The 26486-nt window shown below is 38.7% G+C and overlaps 1 protein-coding gene across 1 annotated transcript in view; it reads left to right on the top strand.

The window, feature by feature from the left end:
* RTF1 (RTF1 homolog, Paf1/RNA polymerase II complex component) overlaps positions 1–26019 on the top strand; it is a 29731-nt gene extending 3712 nt beyond the window's left edge. The window contains exons 3-18 of the mRNA XM_048307142.1: positions 8153–8300; positions 9774–9978; positions 12071–12185; positions 13492–13603; positions 14411–14546; positions 15149–15326; positions 16233–16315; positions 16651–16738; positions 16823–16930; positions 17505–17582; positions 18818–18939; positions 19313–19370; positions 19957–20034; positions 21121–21216; positions 21504–21615; positions 23250–26019. Coding sequence (XP_048163099.1) covers positions 8153–8300; positions 9774–9978; positions 12071–12185; positions 13492–13603; positions 14411–14546; positions 15149–15326; positions 16233–16315; positions 16651–16738; positions 16823–16930; positions 17505–17582; positions 18818–18939; positions 19313–19370; positions 19957–20034; positions 21121–21216; positions 21504–21615; positions 23250–23356 — 1824 coding nt within the window. The 3' untranslated portion in view covers positions 23357–26019. The remainder of the gene's footprint in view (positions 1–8152; positions 8301–9773; positions 9979–12070; positions 12186–13491; positions 13604–14410; positions 14547–15148; positions 15327–16232; positions 16316–16650; positions 16739–16822; positions 16931–17504; positions 17583–18817; positions 18940–19312; positions 19371–19956; positions 20035–21120; positions 21217–21503; positions 21616–23249) is intronic.
* Positions 26020–26486: the final 467 nt, after the last annotated feature.

Raw genomic sequence — 26486 nt, 5'->3', positions numbered from 1 at the left:
GTGAGGTCATTTATTCCACCTGTTCCCTGTAAATTTGATGTGGAGATGTTTGGTGTGGGTTTTTGTATTTTTTTTCTTCTGAAATAACAGTAAATATTATCTATTGTGGCAACTTGCAGACTAACAGGGTAGGTCAGTGATAAACTCTTAAGCATTTGTTAGTGTAGTAGAGTTCTTCCAATAAGTGTGCAGAATGTGCAGTTTAATTTTCTTTCTGAGGAATTTTTGAAACAAATATGCTTGGAACTCTGTTCCAAATCAATCATTTTCTTTAAAAAAAATTGCTTCTTGTGTATCTATTATACGTTTAAGGCATAGAGACAGAATTATGAACAGGCTAGATATATTAGGTTTCCTATTGGGTAACTACCCAGTCTGTCACCGTGTGTGCTCAGATCTGCTGGCTCGCAGTTTACTTATTCTAAGTTATGTGGAGAGCAGCTTGTCTGGAAAAAGTAGAATTGGGTGTGGAGAGCCTGTGGATGATAAAGCCTTCCATTCTGTGTTTAGCTCTGAAAGCTGTCAGAATTTTAACTTGTGTAATAAGGAAGGTCTACCTTTCCATTATATGTAGAATATGTCAATACCTCTTCACAAACTTGCACAGACGTTGCAGATCAGTAGTGCCACTGTTGCACCCTGTTCATTTGATACTCTTTCTAATCTCTGTATCATTTCAAGTTGATACTATGTTCTTTCTGACCTCTATGCCGCAAGAGGAAAAAGATTTAGCGAAGAGGTAATTAGGACACTTGCTTCTATTCCTGTGCCTGAAATATGCATTCTGAACTGCTGCTTGTCACAGCAGGATGAGCGGCTGGCTTATAACAGTTCTGCTTCTGCCAGTCATTCAGTTCGGTGCGTCCCTGGGCTTGACTACACTAGTCCTGCTGAACAACTCTGGTTTTAATAAGTATTCTTGTGGTTGGTTTGAAGTTTGTTCAACCTTGGGGGCTGGGACAGGGGGTCTAAAAGTTGAAATTGTATTGTTGGACCTCCTGCAAGGTGAAGACCTTGAGGCAAAAGCATGGAAATTGTTGCCCTGGGCAAATGTTCTTAATCATACCCATGTGTTTCCACAGAGGTTTTTCAGTGTGCATGTCCTTTGTGATTCCTGGAAAGCACTAAACGTCCCAAGATTGGCACTATGTTGCATGTACAGAAAAGAAGCCTAAATCTCTATTTCAGAGTGTAATGCACCGTGCCGCTTTTTTTTAAAGGGAGGAAAGTTTGTGGGGCATAGGGGAAAGAAAAACGTTTAGGAATTACTGAATAACAGCAGTTACAAATCATGCTACATCTATACAGTGCCCAAGGGATGTCACTAGATCTTTAATGTTATATTTATGTGTATCAGTGAGAATTTCTCATCCAGATGCTGAGTTCTGTAACACTTAAAGGACCTCTGTGGGCTGAATCAAATTTCCTAGCCAAGGGACTGAAGGTGAGTTGCAGGCAGTGGGATAGGAGGAATGGTCTAAGCTGTCTTCTGGTGGGGCTGTTGAACATTCTTGACTCAATTGACTGTAGACTGTTGTTCAGAGAGCTGATAAATCTCAATGACTGCAGGGCTTTGCAATAAGAAGAGCTACCTTTGCAAAGAGGTGTACTAATCTGGACATAAAAGGCTCCTTTATGTGGTGTGTGACCATGTCTGCTCAAGAGCTCACCATCTCTAACCGGTAGCTTTCTGCATTTAACCAGTTTGATGCTAGCTAGGCTACTACTGGAGCTACGGTGCTAGAGGTTTGTGTGTCCACAAAGTATTCTTGTTACTGATTGAGGGCATTAGGTGGATGATGTTCCTCAATTGCAGTAGGTTAATTCTGGGTTCTTGCTCTTCCTTTTATTCTGGCATCTTTGCTCACAGATAATTTTTTCTATTGCATGGGAAGAATGGATGACTTCTGCAACAACTTCCCTGATATTAGTGTTGGTTAGACAGAAAACCACAATGCTATGGGAGCTCCTGTTTGTTTCTCTTGAAAGATTTGTTGTTACCAATGGTGGTAAGACTGTACAGCTGTGGTGTAAGATCTACGCTCATTCTAATGTCAGGAAGGATTCAGTTCTTCCTTTTAACACCTACAGGGTAATGACAGAAGATACTTCCAGGACAAGAAAACTTATACAATGAACGCTTGGTACTAGTGTGGAGTTTACTGAGGATTATCTGTTTATGCCTTTTTTTACAAATATGCTAATTTGTTAGGGAGCTGTATAGCTGAAGATCTTGTCAAAAGCTATGGGACAGAGGAAGAGGTGAGCAGTAGTCATGCAGCTAGTGAGGAGATTGGTCTCAAATAACAGTCAGCCTAGAGGGTTTTGTGCCTCTTTGTGTCTGCTTACTGCACTTCAAGTTAGACCACTCCAGCAAAGCACAGATCAGCAGAATACTGCATGTGTTCTTTCTGTTATGGGGGTGTCTTTTTGTGGGATTGTAGAAATTACAGTACTAAACGTTGTCTTTTCCTGTGTGCTTTTATTTTATAATACTGCTTAATTAGACCTTCAAGAATGAGTGGGCTCTCCAGTTCTGTGAGGCCTTTGCCATAGATTTTTTCCAAGCTTAGGAAATTTGAAACAGGCTGTGCTTTAATCTTCTTATAGACAGCTTATAGACTATGTGCTTTGTAACTTTGACTTTGCTTGGGGACAGTTTCCTTCAGCTATTAATGTGTGCAATAGTAAAGCTTTTCTCAAGGAAGTGAAGTGCTGTTACCTCCTCTGCTCCAAATAAAGTGCAAATGCAGATCTGAATAGCACAAGCTAATTGTATGAAGGCTGGCGTGTCCGAAGAAGTAATGTGAATAAGCTGTGGACAAAATTGATATAACATTTAGTCTGCAACTAACTTCTTTAAATTGCAAACTAGCATGACGGTAACTTCTTGTGATTTGATTTATGTGGTAGGAAGAGTCTGCAAGAGCTCTGAAGGACAGCAGGTTGCTCCAGAAGTAGACTCATGGAGGTATTGGAATTAAATATGTGAATTTTTTTTTTTTTCACGGAGTGAACTTTTCCTTTGTACTCATGGAGCAGTTTTTCATGACAACATCAGAGTCAGAAGGTTCTGTCTAATATGTAGAGGAGCCATTAAGCCTTTTGGCCAGGTGATGCTGTCTGGCTGGTGGTGCTAGAGCTGTGCAAGGCACTTGTGGACCAAGTGTTTTATGGCTGTTGCCATCTCCAAGTGTTTGGCCCAGGCTTCCTAAATAAAATGTTGCAGATTTTCACAACCAGTAGCATCCCCAAGTGTGTTTTAATTGTGGAGTGCTTCCTGATTGGCATTTGGTGTCTACCATCTTGATGTTGTCACTCAAGCAGTTCTTGCCATTTTTCCATACATGAACCCCCTCAAAATACTTCTAGAGTAAATGTTAATTTGAAGCTTAAACTGCATTTGAACCTTCTAGTTCATCTTTATGTATTATCACCTTTCTGTGAGCTTCTTCGAGCAATACTTGGATAAAAAGAGTAGATCAGGTGTCTGGTGGTATTTTGGCCCATGAAGCCTTCTTTCAGCCATTTCCTGGCAAAGCCTCTTCTGTGACTTCCGAAGGTGTGTTCTTTATTTGCTTATTTCCTTTCCATTTTGGTGTTGACACCTAGAGTCTTCTTTCTGTGTCTAAAATAGTTCTTTAAGTTTTCTGATTGCTGGGCTGTTGTTATCGTGTAGGTGTTTGAGGTGTTCAAATGACGGGTGTGGATCCTAAAAGGAAAGGATAAGTAACAAGGACTTTTTATTTACTATTTAGTTTTTTAAGTAGTGGTAGAAAGCATTTTGCTCCTTGAAGCTCTTGGAGTGCTGTCTGTGGAGTTTTCCAATCCTTGAGAAAGCCTGAAGACAGTAAATACTGCCTTATTTTCATATCTGTGCTTCCTGCTGTTGAGTTCAGACAGGCTGAAGCTGTAGTTTCATGACTTGCATGGTGGACTGCCTTATTTTTTTCCTGTATGAATGCATGAAAGTTTGTAAGCTGAGCTGATGTTACCTACCGTGGTGCACTTAAGTGCTACGACAACAGGACAGATGAAGTTTATCTGGCCTAGGAAAGGAACACATTGGTAAGGGACCTATTTTGCTTTGATGTTGTGGCTTGTAGTTTGCATTTTGCTTATCAAGCCATTGGATATGGCAGGAAGGAAGGATATGGCAAAGACAGGCTGGCAACCTTACTTGTGCATCTCTGACTTGATAGGGGGTAAAAAAAAAGCTGGGAGAACATCTATTTGCAAATTAAAATCTCAGTGTGTAATGCATTTAGGTACTGTGTGAATAGAAGAAAACAGCAACTACCTGAGCAGTAAAACAGTTCTGCACTCTGAGCTCACTTCAGGTATGGGTTTTTTTTCTTTTTTCTTTTTCTCTTTTTTTTTTCTCCATGATCTCATTTCATCTCCCTAGTGGAAATATGTTCCAGGTTTGCTGAGCTATAAATTATTTTCTTGAATCACTTTGTGTAGTTGCTTTTTGAGAAGCTGACTTACAAATCTAGGTAATTTCTAATGTGGTGCGTTGGGTTTTTTTTTTTTTCCCTAAGTCCATTCTGGTTACTGTGGCTTAATTTGGACTTCTTAGAATCAAAGAATAGCTTAGGTTGACAAGGACCTTTAGGATCATCATGCCCAACTGTTTCTTGGAAGAAATATTCAAGCTATTAACACTGTGAACCTTGGCAGCAAGTGGAAAATTCAGAAGGCTCTTCTGGCTGCTTCTTGAGAGAGACCCATAAAGCTCTGTTGTTTGGCAGTACTAAACAATAAGCAGAAAGCCATGTAGCAGTACGCTTCTGCATGGGTTTATTAACTTGCTGTGTCCGGAACCATGGAGGGTCCAGATGGTGGCCGAGGAGGCAGCAGTGAATAGAGGGGCTGTTCCGAGGAGGTGTTACAGTCATGGGAAGCATGTGAGAGGCACTGACTGGTGCTGCCTGACTGCAGCATGGAAGAGGGAACCTGGAGAAACTGCAGTAGAGGACAGATTTTGGAAAGGGGCTGTTGTTTGGAATTAAAGGAAACAGAGTAAAGAAATGCTTCTGACTATAACTGTGTGCATTTTTACTTGATGTTGCATGTGAACATGTTGCATTTTTGATTTCTGCTGGTGTGCTGGAGCATGAAGAAGGGACTCAAGACTTTGGTTTGGATTGCAGGTTTCCATGCAGCCCGTGGCTTTCCAGCATTGCCTTCCCTCTTCCTCCTAGACCAGCTAATCTGTTGTGACTTCCTCTGCCGCAAGAAGAAATTCATGTTGGCCACTCTCTCTGAGCAATGCAGAGTGGTCATTCAGTGTCCAAATGACAGCTGCAACAGTGTCCAAAGGCAGAGCAATTTGTGAGCCTAAGAGTCTTGCACTGTGTCCTGGTTTTGATGAATTATTTGTCCAAGATTTGCCCTAACTCTTGTCTTATCCTGTAGTTGTTCCAGGAATGACCAGGCATTCCTGAGAGATTGGGTTAACTGAATAAGCCCAGAAGCACCTGAGTTGGATAAGAATTTGGCTTTGTGACAGCCCTGAAATTGGGAGATCAACAGAGGTCACTTGCATAAACAAAAGTGAGATGAAGTCTTATCTCCAGGGTGAAATAGAAACCAAAGCACAGTTTCCTAGATTAGGGAGCAGATTTTTTAATTACCTTGTTCTGTTTTGGTTTGCTTGGGTGGTTTTTGGTTTTGGTGGTGTGGTTTTTTGTTTGTGGGGTTTTTTTGGTTTGAGGTTTTTTTAGTCTTTTTTGTTGTTTGTTTGTGTGGGTTTGGGTTTTTGTTGTTTGAGTGGAATTTTTGGTTTGGTTTTTTTTTGTTCCAAGTGTTTGTCACACAGGTTTCTTTTCAGTCCTATCTTCCTGGTTTTCTCCACAATTTTCACACAGGTTTTCTCTACAATTCTACTAGTGAGTTAAAAGCTGAGAACAGTGATATGTAAAACATGTATGTAGAGCTATTAAACATTTTATTCGCTGAAGTCCTGCTGTTTTTTATCTGATCTTAACTTCTTTCATCTCAGCATGACCTCTCAAGGTCTTGATATAACTGTGTTGTGTACTGTGGCTTTCTGTGTGCTTCCTTGCTGTGCAGCATGCTGACATGAGGTATAATTCAGCATTAAAACACTGAAATTTGGCAGAGCTCTGAGAGGAAGGCACCTCTGCATCACTGCTAAACGCTTAGTTTCACTTTTCTTGCTGTTGTGTCTTCACTGGTATGCTGGCAACAGGTGAGCACTTGAGCAAATAGCAAAAATGCACTTTTCTGTACACCTGGGAGATGATTCCTTAATGCTGGGGTTTGAACAGATTTAGGCAGAGTACAAGCTTGTTCTTAACTGATTTACATGGGCATAGGTATCCAGAAATATTATTAGACAGTGATATCGTAACACTGAACGAGTAAAACTTTAATGCTGAAGCCAGAAAAAACTTCAGTACAAGCTCAGGCTGGTATAAAGTCAAAGCTTTCTGTGCAGTTTCTCACCTGTCCTATGGACCATAACAGACTGGAGTACCTGCATAGGGTATGAATTGCAAGGCTCACCACTGTACTTTTTACCTCAGAAGAAAACAAAACGAACTTCTGCATTGACAGACTTCTGAATACTCTGATGGTGCCTAAAGAAAATGATGAAGCATTTGGTAGTATGGAAAGTATAAAGCTGGGTGTGAGACTAATCAAAACCTGGGAAATTCCAAAGGTATTAGTTCAGGTATTATTAGATCAGGTAGTAGCTTATAACTACTTGCTTGAGTTTCATCTGGAATAATTGAACATTAGGGTTCTCTGAGGATGGTGTCTTATCAGGTAGAATAATTTATCAAATTTGATGGAATGACTAGTGCCTGCAAAGACAGACTTGATTTATCCCCCAGGATAGGGTGATTGGGTAGGAAGCCTGAAGTTTGTGTGCATCTGAGGTCAAATCTAAAGTGGTTTTTTTTTCCACTTAGAGTAGTTTTAAGTGCAAGATCTCAGTTACGCGCAAGTGTATTTGCTCACTTGCATTATGACTGTTTTTTAAGACTGCATGCTCAGCCAGATGGTGATGTGCATGAAAGATGAGAATAATATACAGGTATGAAGAGGATTGGGGTCTAAATAAATGTATTTATTTATTTGTTTGTTTGTTTTAAAAGCCTGTTATATTCCTGAGGGTCTCATGCCTGGAGAATTTCTAGGAGAGGCAGTGAAGTGCAAAATATTGTAAAGCTTTTAAGTTATATATGGGCAATCCTTATTGCTTCTATTCCCTTCTGGCTTTACCTAGGTAGTTGGAACAACGTAAAAATTCTATTAAAAAATCACACTGTAAGGTAAATACTAGTTCTTCTGGGACTTTGGGATTTAAAATGGCTATCTGTGTATGTTTAAGTCCTGGTTTAAGTCTTGTATGTTTAAATGCTGGTTTAAGTCCTGTACTTGGAAACTGCAGTCTAAGTTAACTGAAAATATGACATTAAAAGAAAAATAAAATTAGGACTTGATTTTTTTTTTCCTTTTTTTTCCCTGACTTCTGTGATTCTGATTTGATTCTACTTTGCATACATAGAGGGTAGTGTCACCACCTGCATCTATGAGTGCACTGTTGGCTTGTTGCATAGAAATACAGACACATGTACTTTTGGTATAATGGAGATCTTGAAAATGCTGTCATGTATCATTGGTGTCCTTCATGAAATGTAAAATCCGTTCTTGATTAAACTAGTTATGGAAACACATCAGTTGCTTCTGTTTAATAGTAAACTGAAGCGAATCTTTATAAATGCATTGGACACATTGTTTAGAATTATTTTCTTAGGAAAATATTTTCAATACCTCCTCTTTTGGCAGATATTGCAAACTTTGAAGTCTTCATTATTTTTTAAAAGGAATGACCTACCAACTGTTGGCTTGCATTGATAATTAATTTATTTTTTTAAAAAAAGGAAAAACTTAAACCAACCACACAACACCCTACCCCCAAAAACCTTGTCAAAGGCTCCCATTTATCTGATAAGTTTCCTATTGGCTTCTCTTTTTTTAATCTCTTCTTTCTGCTTTTATTTTTTTGTTGTCAGGTATTGGGCTATTTCTCAGCTGGTTTTACTCCAGTGTTTTGGAGAAGGGAGAAAAGTGATGTTTGTGTCTCACAATCCCTTTCTTCGTTCTTTCCTTGCAGTGGACTGTTGGAGGTTCTAAAAACAAAAAAAAGGGAAAAGCGGGTAAGGCAGAGAAGAAAGGAGCCATGAAGAAACAGATGAACAAAGCTGCCTCTTCTGGCAGCTCGGATAAAGACAGCTCAGCTGAGAGCTCAGCACCTGAAGAGGGTAAGATAACATATGTGCATCTATTTAGTGTGATTCCAAGTGAACTTACCTGTTGTGCACCCTCAAGAGTAGTGTTGCATGGTGATGTTGAAGACCATCTTCAAAGACTTTTCATTGTGTAACTTAAAGTCAGGATAACTTTTAAATTTACCATGGCTTGAAGTGCATGTAATTCAGTGTAGCATTGCTGCGAGCACTCCATTACAACCGCAAACTAAATGCTATGTTGACTGAAGAATGAATGACATTTCATTGCTTGACTTTCTCCTGGAAAATTCCTTGCTTCCTTCTAGCATGTCCTATCTACCCATGTGGGTAGCATTTTTTATTCTCATTGACATATTTCTCCTTCCCAAACTTCTTGTGATAACAAAGGGAGAGGTGTATAGTGTTTGTGATGCAAATAGGAGCTTATCTTGCATGCATTTGCTCTGAAATGGAATTCTTGCACATTTATACTGACATGGAAGAAGAAAAATAATTCTATAACTTTGCCAGAATTTTTTATGTGAATATTGAATACATTTCAATGCTGGTCAAATTTCCAGTCTTCTGTTTTCATCATGCCCATGAAGGTTTGCAGGTGCTTACTTGTGATTTCCATTGATACTAAAAAAGGAAGTTAAGATAGTATATGAAGGAGCTTACAGTTTTAAGTATATCAAGCACAGGAGATACAGACAAAGGCATGACGTGACTGCACCTGTGTATATCAGTGCTTACAACTCAAGGGTTTTCACAGTGTGAACTTGCAAAGCTGGAAGTTTCCAGAAATACTAATACCAGAATGAAAGTGAAAGAAGGAATGCCTGCTTTCATAATTTAGTGTAATTTAGTCAATTAATTGAGATAATCAAAGTGCTTGGTCTTGGATCAAATTTAAAGGTGGTGTTACCCAATTATTGGGGAGTCAGCTGTTCCCTAAACCCCTGTGTAGATGGGAGGGCTTGTTACAGTAACAGAGCTAGTGTCAGGGCCTTGCCAGCCCTGAGGGTATTGGTTTCAACTTTATCTCCTGATGTAGCAATTCATAGTGTTGCAGTCTTCACTGGACGAATTTTGGTCCTTCAGGTTGCTCTAATGAGGTGGTTAATGTGCTATACTGTGGTGGTTGATCGTGGTGTTTGAGGTGTGCGCACACAAATTCATGGCTGTCTAAGCATATAGGCATAGAAATCTAACTTTGAGACTGTAACACATTACTAAAAGGCCTTCTAAAATTTGCTTGTTCTGCTAAGAATTTTTACTTATAACCCAATTTGTGTTCAAATGTAGTAGCACTCATTTTATTTTTTTTTAGCGTATGTGTGTTATGGTAATTTCAACCTGGCCTTAATTTTCATTTTATGTATGCTTTTAGTATAGTGGAAGATGAGTTTAAAAATAATTAGTGCTATCCTTTGCTAATATGCTATAAGGAAGTGGTTGGGCTTTGCCCCAGCTGAATCTCACTACTTTGTATTTTTGATTTAGGAGAAGTCTCTGACTCGGAAAGCAACAGCTCCTCATCTAGCTCAGATTCAGATTCTTCATCTGAAGATGAGGAATTCCATGATGGCTATGGAGAAGACTTGATGGGAGATGAAGAAGACCGAGCTCGACTGGAACAAATGACGGAAAAGGAGAGAGAGCAAGAACTGTTTAACAGGATAGAGAAGAGAGAAGTGCTAAAGAGAAGGTGAATTTTATGTCTGTTGATATTCAGTAGCAAATTCTTAAAGGCTGCATAGAGGGTCTGCCAACTGTGCTCTCTTCTTTAAGGTCCAAGCATTCAGCACTGTAAAATGAATTAAGCTTGAGTGTATATTTTTTGGGTGTAAACTGTCGCTGTAGGAGTGAAGGAGCACACAGCAGGAGTTCTGCACATTCTTGCAGAAGACAGTATCTAAAAGTTTCTCAGCTGTTGAATACACTCAGTTCTGGCTACCCTTGTAGTTATGTTGCTGCACCACAGGTTAGATGCCAGACAGTTAGAAGGCCTGCTTTCTGTTCATCTTTTTTTGTATTAACTCTCATGTGCTGATGCTTTGGAAAAAGGCAAACAAAGCATAAGGTGTACATGAGTTTCTGGAATTTTTCAGAAAACAATGGTGAAGCACAGAGCAGTGTCAGGGTTGCCTGTATATGGGTGTGAAACTGGTTTGGGCCCTAACAGAAGATAAAGATATTGAAATAATGAGGAGTGGTATTGGATATGTCGTTTTCATGGAATCTTTTGTGGATTTCTACCTTATGTACTGTGGTTTTGTTGTTTGTTTGTTACTGTTACACTGTCCAGTCAGGCAGCTTCTTTGTAGTAAAGGTATTTTTCTTCCTGTGTGTCTTAATCAAAAGGATTTGGCATGTATGGGGCAAGGTTTCTCCAGTTTCTTTCTTCTTTAGTGCCTTCTCTTTTCTCACTTGCTGAGAAATTTCCCTAGAGGACTGACATCTGTTGAGTAAATCATGTCAATACAAATGACTGCCAGACTGTGTTTGTCCAAGCCATAGCCAGAGCACTGCCTGCCTGCCTTGATTTTAACACTGTTCAGAATCTTATGTGGTCTGCTGCTCTCCTCAAAGGGATCAGAATCATTGTAAGTTTGGATTTCGATCACTTAAAAGGACATAATATTTTTTAAATTTTACTCTCTATTCCATGGTAACTGAATGTCTCTCTTTTAGAATGAATGCCAGAGAATACTTGATACAAACAAATTAAACAACTGATGCTTGAGTTACTGATTTAATCTTAAATTAATTTGTGCTGTTCTGTGTGAAGTCTTGGCAGGTAGAACTAAGGGGGTGGTGGGGTAGTCATTTAACTTTATGATAAGTTGAATCTTTCAAAAGCTCTTTGTATGCACGTTATGCTGTGAGTTCATTGGGATTACACAGGCATTGCATCTGATATAATGCCTGTGCCTTGTGTGTTATGCTTCATGTTAAAGGCATAAAGGGCAGTGAGCTCACCTGACACTTCAGTTGGTTGTCTACAAAATCCAGGTGTAAAGGGCTGAAGAAGAATGGACTGTGTAATGTGCATGTGGAAAACACATTTTGAATTTCAATTACTGGAAGTTATTTTTTTCTCGTGTTTGTCCATATGCACACTTCACTAAAGCAGTGACCAGTCCCCAGTGCAGTGGAATCTCAGTCACAGGACTGTTCCATTGAAATCACTACTCTTCTGAATACAGTGGCTGAAAATAAGACATCAGGGTGATATATTTCATGAAGGTAGAAGTGGAAGTGCCTAAATTGTTCTGCAGAAACTGAGTCTGATGAGAATTTAGCTGCTGAAGGAGGACTCCCTGAGACATTGCAGTTATTCTTATACAGGCCAGTGCCAGTAGAAAGGTGAAGCTTAAGCATGAAAAAGTTAGCATGATAGTGGCTTTAAAGAAAAAAAAATTAGCTGTTTATGTTCAAAGTATGTGAAATAGCCATATGATTTTAGAGTTGTAGGCGGCATGTAATGATCACTGCACTGGCAAAGAGGAAGATGGAGTAAGGGCAGATTTCTGTAGAATAGTAATTTCTACATGGTCTCATCAGCCCTTTAGGTTAGCTCTCTGTAGGACTGCACTTTGTGTGCTCAGCTTTTCTTCACTTTATTTTCTTGGGGAAAGGAGGGGATGGGAATAGGGGACAGGATAATATTAAAGGGACAAGAAGTTGAAGTGTTCCTTGCAACCTAATAGCAATTGTAATAGCATCTGAGCAATCCTTTGCTCTCTCAGGAAAAGCATTCTTTCATACATTCTTTTTGTTCCAATAACTGCTACTAGATTTGAAATCAAGAAAAAACTAAAAACAGCAAAAAAGAAAGAAAAGAAAGAGAAAAAGAAAAAGCAAGAGGAAGAGCAGGAGAAGAAAAAACTCACACAGATCCAGGAATCCCAGGTAGGAAATGAAACCGTTCTTGGTAACAAACCCTCTTCCCTTGGCAAAAGGAGATAGGATATGGCCTCTCTGCTCCTAATGTTTTCCCTTAATGTCAAACAGTGTAGAAAGCAGATCAGAATTTAGTTAATTTATATGCTCAAGCTATCTTTAGTTTTTCCAGTTCATTTAAGGAAGTTAACATCTTTGGCCTATTGAGGGGTGCACTGATACTCCTTTAATGAAAAATGCAAAGTTGCAGCTATGTCTAGAGTTGCTGTGTTAGCCATCCCACATGAGAAAAAGAAAGCAACCTGGGCAGGTAGGCTCCCAGAGTGGGATGGGATTCATCTTGTCTAACTTCAGCCATCTAAGAACCAGCTGATTGTTTACACTTTTTGTTGCCTCTTGTTTTATGCAATGGAAGAGGACATTTTCAGCTGACAATTCACTCCATGTTATTTTCTAGTGAAACAGATGTTTAACACCTACAATCAAATTAGGTGAGATGAGTTTTCCCTTAGGCACATGTTGAGTGGAATGAATTTCATTTCCCTACTCCCTCAACTCCATATATGTACGTGTGTGTACACTTTAATAGTCCATTTATAATACACATTTATACATATATTTATAATACACATTTATAATACACAAAGTGTACTTGCAAATACATATATGCATGTGTAAAAGAATCTTATTTAGAGTTCTTTCACAGTGCCTTGCAGAAATTACTTCAACTTAGCTCAAATTACTGTCTTTTATGCTTATTATAGAGGCTGCTTTCTCTACAGAGATAGACCTGTTAGAAATGGAAAACACAAGACTTAAAACATTTAAGATTTGGATCCATCGTGCAGACTTTACAAGCAACGTTATTTCTGCTTTAAGTATTTTTAACCTAGCTTTTTTCTTTGCTACTAAATGAAAACTAGTGCTTTGATTTGGTCTTGCAGAAGCAGCAAATGAGAAGAATATTCATTCAGTTTTTCCTTATTGCATGTTATTTGCAGAATTACTTCTGTTTTATTTCTCTAGTCCTTTTTTAACTTTAAGGAGGATTTTTGAGACTAAGACTTGGTGGCAGAAATGTTGAACTATAAATATGTTAATTATTTTTGATATGAAGCAGAATAAAGAAATATGCTCCAGATTGATTTCCCTCTCTAGCCTCTGTAAAAAAATGAACTGAAAAAAATTATTTCAAAAAGGAGTATGTTAGTAATTTTTATTTGAAAAAAATTCAAAGTATGCAAATAATCTTTGTTTTAATGCTTTTTGGCTTACGGATTTATGGTGTTGAGGGACTTTCTGTACATGTTTTTAGGTCATGTCACATAACAAAGAGCGGAGATCAAAGCGGGATGAAAAGCTGGACAAGAAATCTCAGGCAATGGAGGAGCTAAAAGCAGAAAGAGAGAAAAGGAAGAACAGAACAGGTATGAAAGCATGTTGCTGTTGCTACAGTTTTTGAGGCATTATTGCAGATGTCTGAAAGTGCTACATCCTGTTTCAAATTAATGCGACAATCCTACACCTTGGAGTGAATGAATTCCATGTCTGTGTTTTCCTTGGTCTTTGCCTGACATGACCACCTAGGGTGGTATTTGACACCACTGATGCTGTATTCCTCACCCCTACCCCTCCCTGGAATGGTCTAAAACTAGAACTTTCATAACAGTCCACTGAATGGCTCTTGGTAATGTTTAGTTAATGTGTCTGAATTGGTCACTTAGATCTCTGAATCATTCAAACTGTTACTTATTGGACTTGTGATACCTTGTTTACATTTGCTTGTTTCTTCGCTAGCACATCATCTTGTCCATCTTGCCACTAACTTTTGATGCAGCCATTTTTGTTACTGTACTGGGTTTTATTGTGATCCTCTCCAAACATGAGGTTTTTTTCTTTTTCCTTGTAAAATAACGATGCGATGTCTGATCATAGCAGTTTTTTCTTGTATATCCAGTTGTTACACCCATCTTGAATTACTATGTGCAGTCAAGTTGGGAGACTGAAAATAAGTGCAGCTGAGGTTTAGGATGATTTTAAGTAGTTTGTGTATATGCAAAGAGAGAAATCAATGAAGCACAGTGGATTTGAACATGTGCCACTTGTGTCTAGTGTAAAATTAATACCTGTCTGCCTCTTGGATTTTTTTAAAGCAATTAAGGTTCAGCTCTTATAGGAAAGCTTTCATAAAAGATTTATAGCTTGCTTTTCCTTGCTCTCTGTCCTTCCCCCAGCTGAATTGCTTGCAAAAAAACAGCCATTAAAAACTAGTGAAGTATACTCTGATGATGAAGAGGAGGAGGAAGATGATAAGTCTAGTGAGAAAAGTGATCGCTCATCCAGATCATCATCCTCTGATGAAGAGGAAGAGTAAGTAGTAAACACTGGGCTGTGATTACTTGTAAGCATGTTCAAAAATAGAGACCCACTTTAGGTAGACACATGCTGTTTTAGAGGATTGTTTGGGGCAGTTCAGTGTCTCTAAAGTGTTTTTGCTTCTGGGCACAGTTGCATTGCTCAGATTTGAGTCCTTGGCACTATATCATGGTTCATGGGACTCATTTACCTTGGGTGGGTTTGCAACTTCAGTTCCTGCTGTTAGCTTTAGCCCAAATTACACTGTTGTTTACTGATTTGTTTGGTTCTACAGTTCAGCAGCTGCAGAACTCTGACACACATCTGGGCAGATACGTGTGCTGGCTTATCTTAAAGCATTAGTCTGTAAACTGCCTTGGTGTGTGTCTTTCTGCTTTCTGGTAACAGGGATAGTGGGTAATAAATCTGGGACTTCCCGTTAAGCCTTTCTCAGGAATGCTAAATTCACACATCTACATCAACTAGTGCATGATGAATCATTCCTTCTACTGGTAATTTAAATAGTGCTCACACTGCACCTTACTCAGGACCCTCTTTTTGGGTTTTGATTATATCTCTACTTTTTTCTTTATTCCCTCTCACCTTTCCCGAATCAGGAAAGAAGAAATTCCTCCCAAGTCCCAGCCAGTGTCCTTGCCTGAAGAACTGAACCGAGTACGGTTGTCACGGCACAAGCTGGAACGCTGGTGTCACATGCCCTTCTTTGCCAAGACAGTCACTGGCTGCTTTGTCCGTATTGGCATTGGCAATCACAACAGTAAACCTGTTTATCGGGTGAGTTTAGCTCTGAGGGATTCAGTTCTTTTTTTTGTGCTGTAATTAAATATTTGCAGCTTATCCGTTCTTAGGTACCGGTGACTGTTTGTTTGATTGATACAAAAAGATTGCTTATAACCAGAAAATGTAGTTGCTGCTGAAGAGGTGGAGGAGACTGGTTTAAGAATAAGTCTGTGTGACCACCTAGGGGAGGAGATACATTTAGTGAGAGAGGGAGAGCACTAACAAAGCTTATTCTTCCAGCTTTGGTTCACATTGTCTTGTCTCATCACTTGTATTGCAAACTAGAGTTCCAGACTCTGCTTAAACCAAGTAAGGATGAGTAACATTCACTCGTTGTTTCTAAGACTATTCCCAAATTATTGTCTTGATTCTTCTTTTTACAAAGTTTTTAGTACACCAGTGTGCCTTCAGAAGAGAATGTGATGGAGAACACAGTTTTGTTTTTCTGTTTCATTGCTGTAATCATAGAATGCAATAATATTCTTTAAAATGGCATTAAAGGCACCTAGAAGGGCTGTGTTTAGTATGTGAGCAGCATTAGTGTATTTCATTTGGAACGTATGTTAACCCAAACCAACATTATTTGAGAAGGAAATAGAAAAGGTAGGAGAGTGTACACTATTTGGTCAGGAAGGCAGAGGTGAGAAGATACAAAAATTGCATCAAGCATTCAGATGGTATAATTTATTAACTCAAAAAATATGTACAAAGCAACTAATTCAGTACCTGATAATATATACTGAGGAGTCTTGCTTTCCTTGATCTGGTTAGAATCGTTAGCTAGATTAAGGTTTTTTATCTCTAGTGAAAAGGCTTGAATATGCCAAATAAATTCCAGGAACATGAAAAAAAAAAACGCTCTTGCATCCTTCTTCTTGTGTATTTTATTCTGTGATACAGGTTGCTGAAATAACTGGTGTGGTGGAGACGGCAAAGGTTTACCAGCTTGGTGGCACACGGACAAACAAAGGCCTACAGTTGAGGTAAGATACTAAGCTAATCCTCTTTAGTTCATAAATCAGTGTCCTTTTCATAGCAAATCATGTTCTCTGTGGGGTTTGGAGGTGAGAACTGAAAAGCAGACTGAGCCTTGTCATGCTACTTACTGCTGCAATGTTTGGGTTGGGTTTATTTGGTTTTTTTTTTCTCCTTGTGCGCAACGGAAATTATAAAATACCCCAAAAATGTCATGCAGGGAGTTATAATTTTGTTGACATGTTGTTGTGGGGTTTTGGGCTTCTTTAATCAGTTTACATATATAGATTCAATGTCACCACTTTGCACCATGAGAAGGGGATGTTACACTTTCTTGTTGCAGGCATGGCAGTGATTCACGTGTGTTTCGCTTGGAGTTTGTCTCAAATCAGGAATTTACTGAAAGTGAATTTATGAAGTGGAAGGAAGCAGTAAGTTTGCCAGACTTCAGTTTCTTCTTAGCAACCTTCTGCCAAGCATACTTTAAGTAGAAAGTAACTCTCTCTCGTGTTTAGATGTTCTCTGCTGGGATGCAGCTACCCACACTAGATGAGATTAACAAGAAGGAAGTGTCCATCAAAGAAGCCCTCAACTACAAATTTAATGATCAGGACATTGAAGAGGTAAATGGTGCACTGTATTGAAGCTGTGTCAGTGCTTAAAAGTGACAGGAACTCATGCAGTAGAGCAGTGGCTGTTACAAAGCAAAATGATCATGGTATTTGCTTTCCAAGAAGGAAATAAAAAGCTCAAAATGAAGTTTCATAACTGGATAGAGTACCTTGGTGATGCTGCTGTTGTTTGGTGTTCACGCCTGCTTTTCTTCATTTGTGCCCTGTTATTTCCTCTTGAACTTGTGTTGCATAGCTCTGAACTCCTGAGTATGGCAACTTAGTTCTCAAGTTCTGAAAAACTGACAGCATCATGGTAGTTGCATTTATCACAGTTTTTGTAGTTTAGTACTTGCTTGATACTGACCAAAGGTGTTTAGCATCAGGTTTTTGTAGGTAGTGAGAATGGAGCTGTAACTCATTACCAAAGGCACAAACTAAAAAACAAAACCATCAGAACATACATAAAATTCAGTAGCAATAAATAAATTTCTTAGATGATACTTGTCTGTTGCTTCTAATACCCAAATATCAAAATAGAGATTTCATATTTGCATATTCATGTTGTTTCCTCTGCATCTTACAGATTGTGAAAGAGAAGGAAAGGTTCAGAAAAGCACCTCCAAATTATGCCATGAAGAAAACTCAGCTATTAAAGGAGAAGGTGAGAGATGAGGTGATGCCTGCAAGTGTAATGTAGTCTTTGATGTCAAAGAACTGGAGTTCATCTGGATTTTGGCAGTAGTCAGCAGTAAGCTCGACTTTAACTGTGCAGCTGGAAGGTGGCTCTCAAAGTTCATTGCTGGGGTCAGAACACTCAGAGCTATTGCGCTCTTTTTTTTAGGGGCAATTGCCAGCAATTATAGCTGTCTCTTTTTGTGTCCATTAACAAAGTCTTAAGCTGGTCTGCCTCAGAAACTTTTCCTTTTTTCCTTTTTTCTTGGTTTTTTCCTTTTCTTCTTGGTGGTTTTTTTTTTTTGTCGGTGTTGTTTTTTGTTTTGGTTTTGTTTGGTTTTGTTTTTAGAGTACCTCATACTAATGTTTGAAAGTTGATTTCCTCTTCTTTATTTAAGATAGGAAAAAGAGAAGTTGTGTTACATTATTTTTTACTCAGGGGTAACTGGATTGTCACTTCATGGCTGGTAATTTATATTGAAAAAAAAAAGTGGCCGAGAGATTTACTTGCCATGATCTGTTTTACCTGCAGTCCTCTTGGGACAAGTAGACCTAACAGTGTATAAAAGCCAAAGCCAAGATGTGGAGAAAACAAGCAGCCTTAAGTATCTCTGAAGATAGGACTGCATGAATAAAACCAAAACTTGTTTATGTCTTTCTCAAGGCATTAATGCTTCATATACAGTAAAAACCAAGAGTTTGTATTAGTAGACATTCCTTGGCTTAACTGTATTTTTGTGGTCCCTATTTTGCTGTGCACGAACATGTAAATTACTGGGTTCCCATCGCAGGGGGTGCAGTTGCTTTTTGTTGTCAGCAGGTGGCACAATAAGCTGCTGTCGTGCCTTAGGGGACTCAGCTCCCTGAAGGAAACGGCAACTGGCAGTCGTGGAAATTAATTCTTTTCCTGATCTGCTAAATGGGGATGTTAAATTTTGATAAAACTTGTAACTTAAGTCATCTAGCTGACCTGTCCTCCTCATGCTGGGACTGGTGTTCCTACATCTTCCTTAGTGCAAGGGATGTCAGAGTTTTTCTTCAGAGTAAGAAATCCGGTTTTGCCTTGAGCTGTAAGGAGAGTGTAGGTCTTTGTTGTACTCTTACCATGCAGGGAAGAACATTCACTGGAGTAGGGTTAGCTGACTGATTCATGGGTATATCCCTTGTCTCTCTGACTAATTCTGGGTAGAGAGTAGTGCTTAATGAGTTACTGTTTGGTTGAAGGCTATGGCTGAGGACTTGGGGGACCAAGATAAGGCCAAGCAGATTCAAGATCAGCTTAATGAACTTGAAGAGAGAGCAGAGGCCCTGGATCGTCAACGAACAAAAAATATTTCTGCAATCAGGTAAGAAGCAGATACTGGGAACTTACTTTCTTAAATGGTATCAAACAATACTTAGAAAAGAGAAACTAATGCATTAACAAATTAACTGCAGATTTTGTTTCTTTTTCTTTTCTTTTTCAGTGTGTTAATATGTGTTGCAATATTTCTGTTAGTGCTTGTCTATCTTCACTTTCTTGTATCTGTCATTCAGTTAAAACTGCCAAAAATGTAAACTCTCTTCTATATACCCCAGGTAGCAGTTGTGTTGCAAAAGAGTAACTTGTGGTCAGGATGAAGCTGCAAGAATGCTGTCAGGTGTTTTGTTGTGTAGGGATTGATAAATGACAGTCACTTTCTTTTTCTTTCCCCTACCCTCCTTTTTTCCATTCTGCAGTTACATCAACCAGAGAAATAGAGAGTGGAATATCGTTGAGTCTGAGAAGGCTCTTGTGGTAAATAGTGCTGAATTATTACTTTTGTACAAGTAGAGATGAAATGATGCAAAGAGCGATAATTGCATTGCAAAGTTACTAATTTTTTTTAATGATCTGTAAAGTCTTTCAGATTGGCAAATGGCATGATTTTAAAGCACAGTGCTTTATCCTTTTGCTCAACTCAATTATCAGCAAATTAGTGACTGCAATAATGACTTAATGCATTTTATATGGTATAGGAAAAATAAGTCTCCTCATAAAGGAGACTTCAGATAATAAAAGAGTGAAGGAGATATTCAGTTCTCTGTAGTTACATTTTTATTAAGGAAAAGTTAAGCTTGTTAACAAATGCTTAAGCATTAACTATCCTGAGAGTTGTGTGCCTATTTTCTGTAGTTGTATGCAATAAGGACAGTTTTGTCCTGTGAAGCATAGGATGATGGGTGCATTAAAATCTTTCTAATCTGTAATGTTGTTGCTGGTTTTCTTCTGATCTCGGTATTGTATATAGCTGATGAGCGCTTGCATGGATGGCGGGCTGTGGGGGGATATACAAGGGTGCAAGCAGCAAACTCTGCAAAACCATGTGCTATTTCTTCTCCAGGCTGAAAGTCACAGCATGAAGAACCAACAAATGGACCCCTTTACTAGGCGGCAGTGCAAGCCAACAATAGTGTCTAATGTGAGTGTAATACTTAAGTTCAGTTGAGGCAATTTGCTGAAAAACAGAAACCGATGTAATGCAGAGTGTAGGAACAAAAATTCCCAACTGTGCCATATGCTATTAACACCCTGAGTGCCAGTGTGAGATACAGCTGAGTGAGATCCTGGTCTCTCTTTTTTTTTAATGTAAAGTGTGAAGGACAGAAGTGATGTGGGTATGTACTGCAAAAGCAACCATGATTGAAAATTCTGTAGTGAGTTCATCATGTAGAATTATTCAGATTTAGTTAGCTCTGGGAAGACAGTTTGCTTTAGATGTGAGTTTCACTTCTAATTAGCTGAAAGTTTCCTGTAAGATCAGTGAAAGGTGAGAGGAGAACATTTTGGACCTGTGATGGATGAAGTAGCTCAACACAAACTTCCCATGTGATACTGTGCCAAACCTGCTGCTGCAGTCCCTACATATATAACTGATGAACAGCAAGCTGATCACCTCCTTCTTCTAAGTAATCTGGCCTTGTTGAGGTCTGTTCTGGAATAGTATGTGATTCTGGTGTAGGTACTTAAAAAAAATACTCCTCAGGTTGGCTCTCATCAGTCACCACAAACCAGCAAGGAAATAAAAGAAAAATTCTATTTTAGGGCTTGAATTAAATATTTCTGAAATACTTCCTTATTAGAAAAGAATTGTAACTGAGTAGCTTTATTGTGCTAGAGAACTATTAGGTAAAGAAAATAGTCTTCTAAAGATTTCTCCTCTGTAGTAGAGTGTTTCAGACAGAACTGTAAGCTGAAAGCAAATACATGTTACAGTAGCATTAAGAGTAGTCACAGAAACAAGCCATATCATCAGGAAATGTATTTCTGATCTTTTGAAATAAAAACTTTCTGAAGAATGATTTTTAGTTTGTTACTGTCAGATACAGTCAGGATGATTTCAGTTGCCTCTTGGGATTCTGAAAGTTGGGTGAACCGATACACAGTCTCTTATGGCTTTAGATTCATGAATATGAATACTGTTTTAACAAAACATAGTTCTAGCTTTTGCCAATTTAAATGCAGGAATTTTAATTTTTTATTCTTCTCTAATATTTTGCCTTTGCAGTCCAGGGATCCTGCTGTCCAAGCTGCCATCCTTGCCCAGCTAAATGCAAAATATGGATCTGGTGTATTACCAGATGCTCCAAAGGACATGAGTAAGGCAAGTTTCCATTTTGGTCCCTTACGTTCCTCACACTGTCACCCTTTTGCTCTGTGAAGCTTGTGACTAAGCAGGTATGCATGCTTCAATTCTAGGAAGGGGTATCCTGTAGAGCATTATCATAGAAAAGCAATAGCTTCTTGTTTCTTGGGAAAGGAAATTTAAGTTACTCTAGCAGTATGAAAGCTACACTAAGTATGTTTATGACAGAAGTGGGGAAGAACATTTTTATCTCCGTTTGTATGGCCAGATAAGGTTTGGAGACTTACTTGTAGTTTTTATTTCAGGGTCAAGGAAAAGATAAAGATGTGAACTCTAAATCAGCTAGTGACCTCTCAGAAGATCTTTTCAAAGTGCATGACTTTGATGTAAAGATTGATCTTCAGGTTCCCAGTTCAGGTAGGTGTTCCATCTGAATTTGGGGATGGGATTGTACAGCCCATTTTGGTAGAACTTACTTCTTCCAGAATAATTCTTTCGAGGTTATTGGTGGGCTTTTGAAAATGAGAGCAAGGACTCTGTTTACCATCTCGGCAAGTATCTTGAACTGAGGAGGAGGGGATGTGTGATAGTGACATCCACTGAGAAAACAAGAACAACTGTATTGTGTTAGACTAAAAGCTTGTATATCCCCTTATCTTTGATTTAAAAGCCATGGGAGAGAAGGAGATAATGAGTGGTTTTTTGTACACTCTTCCAGTCTATATTATCTATGACTTGTATAATCTTTGGGAAAAAGATGGGTGTTCTATTTAATAAGTCTTGGCAGCTACCTTGATATTTACTTTGTTAATTTGTCTAATAACTTCTGATGACAGATAAGCTGGGTGTCTGTGCTGTTCTGTTCTGTCCTCTGTGCATATACTGTGGGGATAAAGTACTTTTACTTGATTTTGAACCTGCTGCTTTACCAAGTTGCTGTTCCCTAACTTAGATATTGCAGATGATATTGAAACTAAATTTTAGGGAAACGAAAATACTGGCCAGTGAGTGAAGATAATAGGCACAAATTTGCTGGCTCTTCCTCTTTGTTATCCCGACTTTGGCAGCATGAGATGTGTGACAAGAACAGTTTAATATCACAGAATCATTTTGTTTGAAAAAGACCCTTAAGATTATTGAGTCCAACCATTAACTCAACACTGACAAGTCTACCACTGAACCAGGTCCCCATGTGCCACAGCTACACGTCTTTTAAATACCTCCAAGGATGGTGACTCAGCCACTTCCCTGAGCAGCCTGTTCCAATGTTTGACTGCCCTCTTGGTGAAGAAATTTCTCCTAATATCCAATCTAAACCTCCCTAGTGCAACTTGAGGCTATTTTCTTGTGTCCTATAAAGTTGTTTTCCAGTGGAAGAAAAGGAGTATATGGGAGGAGTATATCAGTGCAATTTGACACACAAGGTTTAGTATTTCTTGCATTACTTGAAGAATTAGATCTGCAGTTTCTTGGAGGAGAGTAATTTAGGAAGTACCGTAAGAATGCACAAAACCAAACCTTGTCAAGAATCAAGAGCAGGAGATCCAAACTGGGTCAAGATTGAAACTCTGGATGTAAGACTACAGAATGAGGTAGGAGGTCAAGGACAAGAGACTTCCTGAAACAGCTAGTGAGAGTTACAAACTTGAGAGTTAGCAAGCAGGTGAGGGTTAGGCACTGAAGTACACTGAAGAGAGAAGGATGGGAGACAGAGTTTTCCTTAGACAGAACATCATTTTGGCATCTTACTTTGTGCGGTCTCCTTGCTTAACAGAAGAATCTGGAGATTGATAAAAATGCGTGTTGTAGACATAGAACGTTTGACTTTTTCTGCTTACTGTCTGTCTGGATTAACACACAGAGTCAAAATTGCATGTGCTGCATCTATGAAGAGAAGCCTGCCGATACTGTCTGTACTATTAACTGAAGTTCTAACCTGATGTATACTAGAGAAGCCAAACATGATTTTGTGGTGAAGTTGTCAGCAAAAACAAGTAAAAATTTGTAGTTTTCCTGTAGTTTGGTCCTTACTCTTTTCTTATCCCCAACAGAATCTAAGGCACTGGCCATCACCTCCAAGGCTCCTCCAGCAAAAGATGGTGCCCCTCGGCGATCACTGAACTTGGAGGACTACAAAAAGAGACGGGGGCTTATTTGAGCATGCCCACTCTGCTGCTTCTGATCCTGCATGCTCCATGATGATGTCCTACTTTTTCTTCCTCCCTTTTCAGTTCTCCCTTCTGGGTTGGAGCAGCAATGGAGCTGGGAAGAGACTCTTTAAAACTGCCAGTCATCTGTAACATAAACCATTCAACTATTTACTGTATAGACCTCCCTTCTTGCCCTTGCCTCTGCTCCCCTCACAAATGTGGATCTGTGCTATTTGGGGTTTTCCCATTTCTTTTAGTTTGAGTTTTGTTTTTATTTTGTTGATGCAGCTCGTTGGTCCACTCTGTGTTCAGTATTAGCCTGAGGTCTGGATTTCCGTAGGAATCTCTTGGCAGTCGCAGAATCAGCACTTGGTGATGTCCCCTTACATACCACCACAGGCACAGTGAATAAACATTGGCGCAAGACCTTTGTGGCTGGAAGGTCATCTGCACTTTCTCCCTCTTCTTCTTCCTCCTTCATCCTAGCTTCGGAGAAGGGAATCTTCAAAAACTGGCCTAGGTTCAAAGTGTAAATTTTTTTGGGAGGGTTGTGTGACTTTTTTTCAGGTGTTTTTTATCATTTTTAAGCTGCAGTACTATTTGTATCCGTCTGTCACAGTTCTTTACGGCTGTTTTGAATTTCTACCAGCTGTACTTGAGCATCTGAAATTGCAAGAAAGAAACTCATTAAATGTGATTCTTCTTACTAAAACGGCTTGGCTGATATAGCTGTTTAACTTCATGTTCCCTTTTTTACACTTAACTGATGAGAAGGAGGTACACAGCTCTTAATGTGGGACTTGTCATCTATAGCACATCCAGACTACAGCTGTAACTGGGTGAAGTAGCTTTTTGTGGGGTGACCCTGGGGAGCTCATTTGGTTGGGCTTTAATTTCTTCTCCAAGCTTTCAATATTACGTATTTATTAAGTCATCATGTCTTCACTGAGCTCCAGCTCACTTTGTTTCTTGCTTTCTGAACCATTTAAATGGGGCTTCTATCAATAAACAAAATTTTTTAAAAAAAGATCACATTCTATGGAAGGGGAAGGACATAATAGAAAGGTCAGTGGGTAATATGGACATTTTTCATATATAAACTGGTAAAAGTGGAGTGCAACATGAGCACAAGAACTGTATGGCTTTACGGAATATTTGACTGGACACAAATTGACAGCTAAATTATCACTCAGGTGTAAAAAAGAAAAAAAAATCAAGTGTAAATATAAGTGACATTTAACAAAGAACTTCTACAAACATACAACTGAATATATGAAACTAAGAACTAAATTAAAAGAGAATTAGAAGTCTAAAAGGTTAGAGGCCCTCGTTCAGGTAAGCGTGCAAGCACGAGTGTGTTCCTACTCAGGCCAGTACATATATGACAACTTAAGAACTGAACTGGATAGGAGTGTTTTTGGGGGACCCTAAAGAGGGAAAATGCTGATGCTCTTCTTGTGTCAGAGCATTACTGTTTTTCTGGAATCATACACTGGTTACATTTTAACCTGTGTTTGATACTTTCTTGTTGGATTCTTAATGAAACTTTAATCTAGTTCTTATTTAACTTTCTCTTCCTTTTTTTAACAGTAGCTTTAAAGAAACATCATGTAATTGTGTGCAGATTGATTCTACGAACTGTGTATAAAAAGAAAATCAACATATGAAGCCTACCATGTAAACAAATAAATAGAAATATATCAATACTTATTTACTGAATAGTCCATAGTTCTAGGGCATGTGGATTATTCTGTAAATATGTAATCATAGTCGACTTTATTTGATGGCCTATTTTAGCAGCTTCTCTGGAGTTACAGTAGGCTCTCACATATACATACTTGTAACTTTTTAAGATTGGATTTATGGGATCTACCATCATAACGTCATAGGAAACATTGTGATTCACTGTGTAGATATGCATTTGATATGATTTGGTTTTTTCAACAGCTAAAGTGATGTTAAGGATTTGTGATAAAAAAAGAATCTAAACGTACTTTGCAATAGACAGTTTTCAAAATAATCACTCTAATGGTTTGCAGAAATAATTGCCAAATCAAACAGTTCAGAACTGATTTTTTCTGCTGAAATACCTCAGAGCTCTGAGATGCAGTGACAAGTGGTCTCTAAAGGTAAACTTAACCCAAATACAGTATTTTTAATATGCTTGGCCTTGATGTATTGGTTTTAGTTAACTTCTACTTTTGGTAACACAAGACTATCTGTAATACAACCAAAATGTGGATGAGACCCATACAGTGTTGTAAGTAACTTAGTAGAGAAAACCAAACCAGAGGAGATGCAGTGAGTTTAGGATGCCAATCTTAATGATGGACTATGTCCTAATTATCTGCAATTATGAAACTGCCACTTACCCTCTCAAAGTCTCTGGGTTTTGCTAAAATACTGTTTTTCAGAGAAGGCAACCATCAGTAAATTATCATGCAAACCTCTTATATTGAGAATGATACATGAAGAAAGTACTCTTGAATAGTTACATAATTGTATGAAAGCTGTAATCTTTTTTCCTTTAAGTGCATGTAAAGGTGAGTGACTACACCTCCCACTTGTTAGAGAGGGAGAGATTTGTTTACTTTGTTTCATTGGTGTCCTAGCATAGTTCATCACAATTGTACAGACTTCTATAAATAAACTTGGTTTGTTGGTTTAATAAGGTTGACTGTTTATCCCTTGATCTGAGGTGCTAAGGGTTTCCTGTCTGGATTTTGTTTTTTTAGAAACTGACTCTTCATTTATCAGTCTGGACTACTGTATTTAATACTAATATTGTGAAATAATTAGTGAAAAGTAAGCTCCCTTTCTTTGAAAGAGCAGCTGTTGACTCCTGGATCACTCTCTAACATCTGGAGTTGGCCCTTATCACTACAATCAAATGGAGCCTCTTGGAAGGTCAGTTCTCTTGCACCTCTGCTGCACCTCACTTAAAACACAGACTTTGCTTGTCTTGTAGAAATCCAGACTACTTTTGTAATCAAAAAAGCATATAGCTGAACTTAAAGAAGCTACTGAGTAAGGTGAAGCAAAACTTCTCAGGGGTAGTCAGTGTGAGGATGAGACACAGGCATAATTTGAAACAGGGTAAGTTCTGCCAAGATGTAAGATTAAAAAAAAAAATTACCC

The sequence above is a fragment of the Corvus hawaiiensis genome, chromosome 6 (genome assembly GCF_020740725.1).
Source record: "Corvus hawaiiensis isolate bCorHaw1 chromosome 6, bCorHaw1.pri.cur, whole genome shotgun sequence".
In the NCBI taxonomy this organism is placed as follows: Eukaryota; Metazoa; Chordata; class Aves; order Passeriformes; family Corvidae; genus Corvus; species Corvus hawaiiensis.
This window is presented reverse-complemented; position numbering and strand designations above follow the sequence as displayed.